The sequence below is a fragment of the Silene latifolia genome, chromosome 8, assembly GCF_048544455.1.
Source record: "Silene latifolia isolate original U9 population chromosome 8, ASM4854445v1, whole genome shotgun sequence".
NCBI lineage: Eukaryota > Viridiplantae > Streptophyta > Magnoliopsida > Caryophyllales > Caryophyllaceae > Silene > Silene latifolia.
Window position 1 is genome coordinate 57,819,202 of NC_133533.1, and position 9,555 is coordinate 57,828,756.

The 9,555-nt window shown below is 32.8% G+C and overlaps 1 protein-coding gene across 1 annotated transcript; it reads right to left on the reverse strand.

Moving 5' to 3' along the window:
* Positions 1–459: 459 nt before the first annotated feature.
* On the reverse strand, positions 460–9,232 carry LOC141594374 (potassium transporter 5-like). The gene is made up of 8 exons (XM_074414441.1): positions 9,030–9,232; positions 7,650–7,875; positions 4,649–4,897; positions 3,579–3,632; positions 2,359–2,619; positions 2,084–2,251; positions 1,694–1,948; positions 460–1,535 (listed from the first exon to the last, which is right to left on the reverse strand). Exons 1-8 carry the CDS (start codon positions 9,165–9,167, stop codon positions 568–570), a joined length of 2,319 nt encoding a protein of 772 aa, XP_074270542.1. The 5' UTR covers positions 9,168–9,232; the 3' UTR covers positions 460–567.
* Positions 9,233–9,555: the final 323 nt, after the last annotated feature.

Here is a 9,555-nt window from a genome sequence, read left to right on the forward strand (position 1 = left end):
GATTTATTATAACAAGTACATTTGTAAATTTACTTCATATGGAAATAATCTAGCAAGGTTAGTGTGGTTATAGGTCATGAAAAGATTTGGGAGAGATTACGAAAATTGTCTTACCATATAAAACAATGATAAGGTCATAAATTACCAAAATAAGAACGATGGTATATTTACAAAAGGAGTTGGTCTTGCTTCAGACAAAAGAAATCAATAGAAAGTACACATATATTATACATTCACCTTGATTTTCTACTGATTAAGCATGTTCTTATTCAATGTTTATACACAAACGAGGCAAATAACACACCAAAAAAACGGAAAATACATTACTAAGTTAGAAACAATACATATCTTCACTTAGAAGTACTCCATCCATCCCAATCGTTTGTTTACCTATGATTAAGATACCTCTTACATAGAAGATAGTTAAACAAATGAATGAGACAGAAGGAATAGGGAGTATGTAACTATGTACTCACGCCAATATGGCTATATGCCTATATCTTTCAATTGATCAGAAACGTTATTTTTTTCACACTTAGAAACCCGACATAGTTTACACACTTGTTTTTAGAGCTCGTATGTCATTCCAACTTTAAGCAATCTCTTTCGTGGAATGTCAAGAGTTTTGTCCGTTTGTCTTAAATTCCGCTTAATGAAATTATACGCCAAATCGACCACAATCCTCTTCCCTAACCCGGCTCCTTTGCCGGAAATAACCTCACTCTCACCCATCAAGTGTACAATCCCGACACGAGAAGCTCTCTCAATCACTTCGATTTCTCTTTCCAACTCTGCTTCTTGAGACTTCATTATCTCCTCTTCATTTTCGCCATTGCGAATGTACTCGTTCTCTGGCTCATCCTCAATCATTTCCACTACATCACCTTGTTGTTGTTCAATTTGCTTACTACTAGCGTGAATCCAAAAGTCGTCTCTCATAAACTCCTTAAGCCTTTCCACTAGGAGCCTCTCAAATGGCTCATCATCATTTCGAGCATCCGTGTACCCGTACCTGGCGACACAACGAAAGACATAGAGTTCTCTTGGGTTGACTCTACGGAACAAAAACCGTTCCTCGGCTGGTACTGTGCTGACGGGCAATGATTTGATCGAGGCGAAGACAACAACAGATTGCAAAGCAGGGACATTCCCAGCATAATGCTCAAAAATTGGAGGAATTCCATGAACTAGTTCCGAGTAGAAGATGGCCAACCCAGGAATGCGACAAAAATTGCGCTGACTAGTGATCTCCCTTAAGGTTTCGGGGGAAACTTTGTTCTCCACTTCATAGTAGTACTTTTTACGGTAGACATAGTTCCATATAAACATTATGGCTAACAAAAGGCATGCGAAGGCGATTGGGAAGTATCCTCCATGGGGGAATTTATAGAGCACTGAAGTCAAGTAAATCATCTCTACTGACATAATGCAACACACGTACACGATCACTATTATTATGTTTGTTTTCCATATTACTAGCATAACCAGAATCATGAACGACGATGTAATTGCCTCAGCAAACACCACAGCAATTCCTGCAATACATTGATCGCTTATTAGACATCGATTTACACGGCCAGACAATAAGTTTTTTGCTTAGTCCAATTGTAATTAGTTAAGAGTATTCTAGCCGGAATAAACACTTTCACACGACATAAAATGCTACTTGGTGTAGCTAGTATACGAATCATACCATAGGCATTTCCAATCTTTTCGGTAGTTCTGAAGGCCAAAGTGACAATAACACTAGCAGTCATGATGATATAGTTAACTTCAGGGATGTAAACTTGTCCTTCAAACTTATCCGAGGTGTGAACGACACTGACACGTGGGAAACATCCTAGAGCAAGAGATTGTTGAATGATGGAGAATGTCCCGGAAATCATAGCTTGGCTGGCTATGATTGCTGATAGAACTGCTATAACAAACATTGGCCAATACAATGGACCTGTAACATGCATATTGTAAGCATTAGGATGATTCGTACATAATTTCAGTTGACGCATTAGACAATATACTGATCTAAAAAAAACATGTGTATATGAAATTAAACTATCAAACAGATATAAGGGCGTAAATAAACCTGGTATAGAATTGTAAAAGGCATTAGTAACGTCGTCTTGGTGCAATCGGAGGTAAGAAGCTTGGCCGGAGTAAGTTAACATAAGGGCAGGGTATACAACCAGAGACATGCTTATTTGAATGGACTTTACAGAGAAGTGACCCACATCTGCAAACAATGCTTCGGTTCCTGTCACATATTGTAAGCATTAGGATTTCGGAGGTAGTACATGCATGCATGTCGATCATACACTTGATTTGTTAAATTAAACTAAAAAAGGTGAATAGCTTGCAAACCTGTGACACAAAGTACAACACCACCAAGCGAAATCCAAGCTTGTTTACCATTTCTCATGAAATACTGGATGATATACCACGGATTAACCGCTTTGATAACAGTAGGATCATATTTGATGAAATTGTAGAGTCCAATTCCAGCATTCAGCGCGAACCAAACACTAACAATTGGTGCAAAACAATATCCTACTTTGTCGGTCCCAAATCGTTGGACTGAGAACAACAAGATCAGGATTGCAACTGATATCCACACCACTCTTCCTATAGATCATGAATAAGAGGCCACCACATTAGGATTTATGTAAGCTTATAAGTTTTGTAACTCAAAGCACTTTTAACTATTGTGGGGTCGAGGAGTTAGATGTTAGGAATGTTGCATCGACTGTTACTTCACAATATAAGAAATACGGACATCATATTAACTTAAAATGGTTATGGCAAGGCTCGAACTCAGGTGGCTTGGGCAATTGAAACATGCATTCACCAATGTGCTATCACACTTTTGTTAATATACATGGAGATTATTATGTATATATGACTAATGTTTTCATACTTTAAACGAACATGGGGCCCAAAAATTTGGAGGCCCAGTTCGCGCGCTCAGCCCGCACTTGGTCATAGCCGCCCCTGCAACTACGGATGTTCAATGTTTACGATTAAATAGATCATCTATTAGTAGCACTTGGCAAAGCAACCAGCGGCCGAGGAACCTTAAGTGGAGTGGATGCTTAATAGTTAAGACCTCATAATGTTAAAATGAAATAATGCATTCCGTAAAAATATTAACAACTAGATCAAGGGAATTCAACTTGCTCATTGCTCATATACTCGTATTATAAGTGTATAACACAAGATCCGAAAAATATATATAGATTAAAATCGACAGCTTTACCAATATATTCCTTGTGATTATTAACACTAAGCTTGCAATTTAAATCAAAATGCTGTAAGAGAACAGAACTCAAGTGGAACTAGATAATGTATATAAGCAAGGGAGAACATGTTCAAGGCTAGATACATCCCATGTTGAGGGAACAGTACTCAGAAATCTTGTTTACTGTGTAATATTTTGTACAATTTGCACTAATAATTATACCATTTATAATTTAATACAGTATTTTCATGATCTATAATTGAACAGATAGATATACAACTGCGAGAGTAAACTAAAGATTCCTGCTACCATAGGTACGTGTGAGTTAATAAGTGTATAATGTTACCTTCCGTAAAAACGGATGCTGAAGCCGCCTTTAATCCTCCTACCGCAGATAAAACTGTAAGAAATTTATCGTGTTTAGAATAACATCCATAAAACATTATTAGTACATAATTATATAGTTCATTATTGTCAAACTCAAGCGAAATTAGATAACACAGGTGCGTCTGTAAGTGCGCGCGTAGCTAGATCACGACAATAAAAAAGTAAAAAGTCACTAATTGTCTTGAGTTCCTTTCTAAATCTAATAAAAAAAAAGCCTAGAATTATGGAGGGAAAAGAGAAAGATGCTTAGGAATTAATAATTATGTAAGCCACCTTAAGAAAATATAAAAACGTACGTTTGTTTCCATTTCTTTTTCTTTCTTTTGACTTTGATATGAAATAAATGTATATATATTTAACTATTTATAGATAAACAAAGTACATGACTTTGGAATACAATGGTAATTAAGCCAAACGTGGACATATCTTGTCAATTTGTCATCTCGTAATCAATCTTTTCACGTCTTTGAATTATTTGCCAACCATGGCTAGCTACGTTTATTCAACTTTTCATTATATTATACTTAATTATGTCACTTGTACCATGTTGCAATCATATCAAAAAATGTTCACGATGACCACCAAAATCTGACTTATATAAAGCGGCTGTGAATTCCTTGTCATCCAAAAATATGAGTTTTAGTATATGGCAAAACCATTATAAAATGTGGTTATACCTTAATAAACTAGGGATTTACATTCATGCTAAAATAGTTAGGAGTATATGTTATGCAGTGGTGAATTCAGGGGGTTAGCAATTAGCGGAGTACTTGCTCCTACTGGAATTTGTAAATTTCGATATGTAGTTAGAATTTTTGATTTTTTTTATAGTTTAATTTACTCGTTTGTCCGGCTAAAACTTTTTCGCTCCCTAACTTTAAATCTTGGCTTTGACACTGATTTTATGCAGACAGTTATGAACAAGTGACTCATTTTACAAATCGAAACATGATAAATTCAAATTTTAAACTACTTGTGTAATTAAGTTTTGATTAATGAGATTACAAATTATAGAATAAGGAATCAAACCTGAGATTGAGGGAGTGAGAACACCGTCTCCAATAACCAAGGAGGTTGAAAGCATAGTGACAATCAAAAGTATGTACTTGGAAACAATGCTATTTTCTAAGAATTTCTTGAGCTTCAAAGATAAGCCTAGTTGATTGCTTGGTAACTTGAGTTGGTAATTAGACACTTGTTGATCTTCTATTTGTGTACTTGGTAGTAAACCAACCTTTGCATTTCGGCATAAGAGTGAATACAATGCAAACGTTCCACCTATATATTTTACAAAGTAAATAAATTTCTGAAGTCAACAATGTAATTCAATTAATTAAACCAAAAACTCCACTTAATATATTATTATATTAATATATTAAGCTTTAAACTTCAATTAATCTTTGATTTATCGTTATTGAAATAGTGCCCTTTGGGGTCTTTTTCCTTAAAAAAAAAAAAGAACTTTAGGATAACATGAGTAGCAGGTTAAATAAGTGGGCTATAAGTAAACATCATTTAGGAATAGTGAGACGGTTATCATACTGAGAAAATATATAAATCGAAAATCACCTTGTTATCATAAATGTAAAATGAGAAATATATATCCTACATAAAAGTAAAATCTCCTCAATTTTTAATTTCTTCTCCATGTTATAATCGAATTAAGAACTACAAGTATTTTTTTTTTATAAAAGGTTATATTAATTATTCACAAATTCTTGTAAGACGGGCACTATCTGTCTTTAGCTTAAAACGAGTCAAATATATCCATGTGAAACAAATAGGACAAAAGCAGAATGTATTTAAAAAGGTAAAAGATTTGTTCTATATACGCATATGGGGTGATATTTAACCGTCAAATAGTATCGTCTTAAGCAAGAGTAGATGATATTAAGTACACAAATTAAGGAGCCCAATTTCTCTCCATTTCCTAAAAAAAATTGAAGAGGCAAGTTCCTATCAATGGTCCGGATCGCATCTTGACAACATCTAACGATTCTCAATTTACGCATAAAAGTAAAGGAAAAATGGGAGTGAAAGGGATAATTATTACTCCCTCCATTCAACTCCACTTTGCAACATTGCTTTTTGCGCGGGTATTAAGAAACGGATTAAAAAAACTATTAAAAGTACATAGGGAAAGGGAATGGTGGGGTTAAAGATATTAAAAAAAATATAAAGGTGAGTTTTATGGTGGATTTGTGTGGGGGATGAATGGCATTTTTTGTAAATATAGATTTTCAATAAGGATAGAAAGGTCTTTTACATGTCCAAATAAGGAAACCTGTAAAGTGGAGTTGAATGGACGGAAATAGAATACTTGTAAAGTGGAGTTGAATGGAGGGAGTATTAAAATAGATTGTGAGAGGAAATGAAGAGGCTCCAAATCCCAAATTAAGCTATTAAGGTAAGGAAAATGAGAGGTGCCATTACCACTATCCTTAAGGTAATGGTACGATGTAGGAAAATGATGAGATTTTTCAAACGTATCAATCGTAGCCCCACAAGGCCTTGGAAAGGTTGGGTTGGAAAACGCAGTTGTGATCTCCCTAGATCTAACCTTAATCAGCTAATTTTGGTACTATGTTCTTTAATTAATCACACGTAACATATTGTTGCAAGGTTGATGAATCGGTAGAGCCTAGTTTGTAGGGCTTAGCAAAATTATACGATACGGTTTTATTATATGTATTCATTACGCTATACGAATATATATATATATATATATATATATGTGTGTGTGTGTGTGGATTTCCGGATATTCGATACGAATTTCCGGATATCCGACACGGTTCTTTAAAAACCATATCGGATAAAGATCATCAAAATATGAAACCAGATATACGGTATCCGATACGGTTGCCTTTCTTCTTGAATAAAATATTAAAATATATGCACAAATCACAAAATATCCAATATGTTGGTAACTAAATCTTATTAGTATTAAACTTTATAAGTTATTTACTCTTATAGTTTTTTAAAACACTTTTAAGTTACTAAAAAAACCAACAATCACAAGTAGAAAAGAAAAAAATATACTACGTATTAAATTACATAAGTAAGGTTGAAAACCGGAGACCGGATATACGGTTTCCGAATATACGAAAAGACCGGATATATGGTTTTCGTATATACGGAAAAACCGTATCGAATAAGGATATTAAAAAAGGTGATTTAAAAAACCAGATATCCAATACGGTTTCCAAAACCATATCGGATATCCAGTTTTACTCACCCCTACTAGTTTCTTAGGGGAGATGTACTAACCTTGTCCAAATTATCTGACCTAAGCAACGCTTACTAGTTACTACTTACCATCTTCCTCGTCTTATTAGCTTCTAAGATTCATTAATACTAAAAAACAATTGCTCTCATTATTACTCCCTCCGTCCGGTCATTTACTCATTTGTTATTAATTTCTATTTTAAAATGTATTAGTGAATTGTTATCTATTTTTATTTTTGGTAAAGTTTTATATATAAAAGATAATGTATAAGTTGATGCAATAATAATATTATATTCTTTTATTAAACATCCACTTCCATTTCCTTGGTCTTTGTGCCAAATACAATAGATACCAAATGTTCGAGACGGAAGGAGTAATTTGTATGAGGGGAAATTATATTTTGTAAAACTAATCATTTGTCTTATCTAAGTTCACAACTTCAAATATCAAACCCGGCCCTGCATGTTGTATTACGGTCTTATAATAGGATATCTCATTTACTACTATCATCTAATGAGGTTTATATGTTAATGATTACATCGTTTATACAGAGTATATAAGACTCCGTAACAATATGGGGTACTAAAATGTGAGTAGATTATCCCCTCAGAAAAAATGTGAGTAGATTATTATTTTTAATTAAATACTTTTTTGAAATAGAATATTAAATAAATGAGTGAGTGAGATATTTAAAATTTAAAATGATATAAATAATAAACTGAAATAGACAGACTTGAATAAAGAGAGTAACTACAAGTGATTGTTTCCGAGTTAAAACAACTTGAGATAAGAAAAAAAACATACCCTTGCCATTATCATTGGCCCTCAAGACAATGAAGACGTATTTGATTAAGGGTAACAAAGTGATCGTGTAGTAAATAAGAGAAAGGACCCCCAGTATGTCCTTACTATCTTTAATTCCTTTAGGAAATGTGCTTGCATATACATATAGTGGTGATGTTCCGATATCTCCGTATATCACCCCTAGACTTTGGAATGCAAGTGACAATATCACTGCCCAGCTCATTTCCTATTTCACCAACATATTCACAAATTTAATTAGTCCGTAATCTTATATAAACACCTAAATGAGACTGTCGTACAGATAAAGCAAACTCATTTTGTGTTACATATCACATCTAAAAATGAATTAATGACTTGGTTATACACATAAAAATGGTCCAAATAAAACTAATTAAGCCGCTTATTACAAAGTACCTTGTAAGGTTATGAGTGGCTGGGTCATAAACTCGTAATCATCATAGTTACTAAAATACTACGAGTAAGCTTAAAAATATGTAATGGAGTATTTTTTTTTCCTTTGATAAAGAAGGACATAATTATAAATTATAAATTATAAATTAACACCAATAATGTAATACCAGTACAGACAAAAAAAAAACTTGTACAAAATTTGAAATTAATATACGTAGATTCCATTGAAATAACGGAATCAGTCATCATATTATATGTATTTTTTAATGCAACAATCAAAGTTGCTGACGTGTCATCATAATTTTTCATCTAAAGTTGATGTGGGAGCTAATAAAAAAAAAATAACCTAATAAGATAACAAAATTAAATATTATGACCAATGACTAATCCAATCAATCCCTAAGATCGAGGACATAAAATCAAAAATAATACTTGCTCGATAAATTACATATGACAAAATACACTAATTTATTTATTTGGTTTATATATATATATATACTAGTTTAGATCCCGCACAATAAATGCGCGGTATTTGTAGAGTTTTTATTTTTTGAAAAAAAAATTAACTTGAAAATTATTCAAAAAATTGAGTAATGTCATGAAATGTATATATATTTATAAACAAAATCAATGAAATTGTTTATAATTTTTTTTATTAGCATATCATTTAGTTACGATTTAACATACAAAGAACGGTTTTTTTATCACAAAAATCTTAGAAACAAATTTTAAATAAGGGATTATATCAAAATAAGAAAAGTAAATAAGAGATTTTATCAAAATATGAAATGTAGTTTAGGCAACTGGAAGGTTTTCCTATTCTTTTAGTAAATACGGGATTAGTGATAAATAAAAAAGAGTTACTTAAAATATTAAATATTTTTAGATAAAATGGACAATTGTCAATTGATACGTTGGGTAAGATAAGGGTCAATTAAGAAATTCTGGAGGGACTACAATAGAAGAGACCTTGAAACCATGAGCATGGTGGCCTTTAACATTAGTGGATTCAATGTCAAGAGAGTCGTGACGACGTAATTTTGTCTTCCCTTTTATCTCACTATATTCTTCTTGTTCATTATTGCTTGTATTTTCATCTTTTGTCATTTTTAATTTATAAGAAATTTTAAGAGAAAAATGAGGGATGGTACAAGTGAGCAAAAAAGAGGGAAGAGGGAAGAGAGAGTTCGAGATTTAAGGTAGGAAGTTAGTAAGAAGGGAATGAGGGTGTGTGTGTATTTAAAGGGATTTTCTTGAGGTGATGGGGTTCCACGTTTACGGAACTTTTTTAATGACGTCTCAATTTCGACAAGAGTTGCTTTCTATTTCATACAATTATTATAAATAAATAAATTACGGTAAGTCGGTAAGAATTAATTATGGCCATTTTCTACTGTGGGCTGCTTGTCATGGATTGTTCATTTGTACTCGATTATTGTTATCAAAATAAAGAATATTTTGTACTTCAACGTTTTTTTTTTTTTTTTTTTTTTTT

What these genes read in the sequence shown, in the direction of transcription:
- LOC141594374 (XM_074414441.1), bottom strand. Translation starts at nt 9,167, where the DNA reads ATGACAAAAGATGAAAATACAAGCAATAATGAACAAGAAGAATATAGT. An exon ending in TCTCACTCCCTCAATCTCAG is followed by an intron (nt 3,633 to 4,648) that starts GTTTGATTCCTT and finishes AATTTCTTACAG; the next exon opens with TTTTATCTGCGGTAGGAGGA. An exon ending in AGCATCCGTTTTTACGGAAG is followed by an intron (nt 2,620 to 3,578) that starts GTAACATTATAC and finishes CATGATCTATAG; the next exon opens with GAAGAGTGGTGTGGATATCA.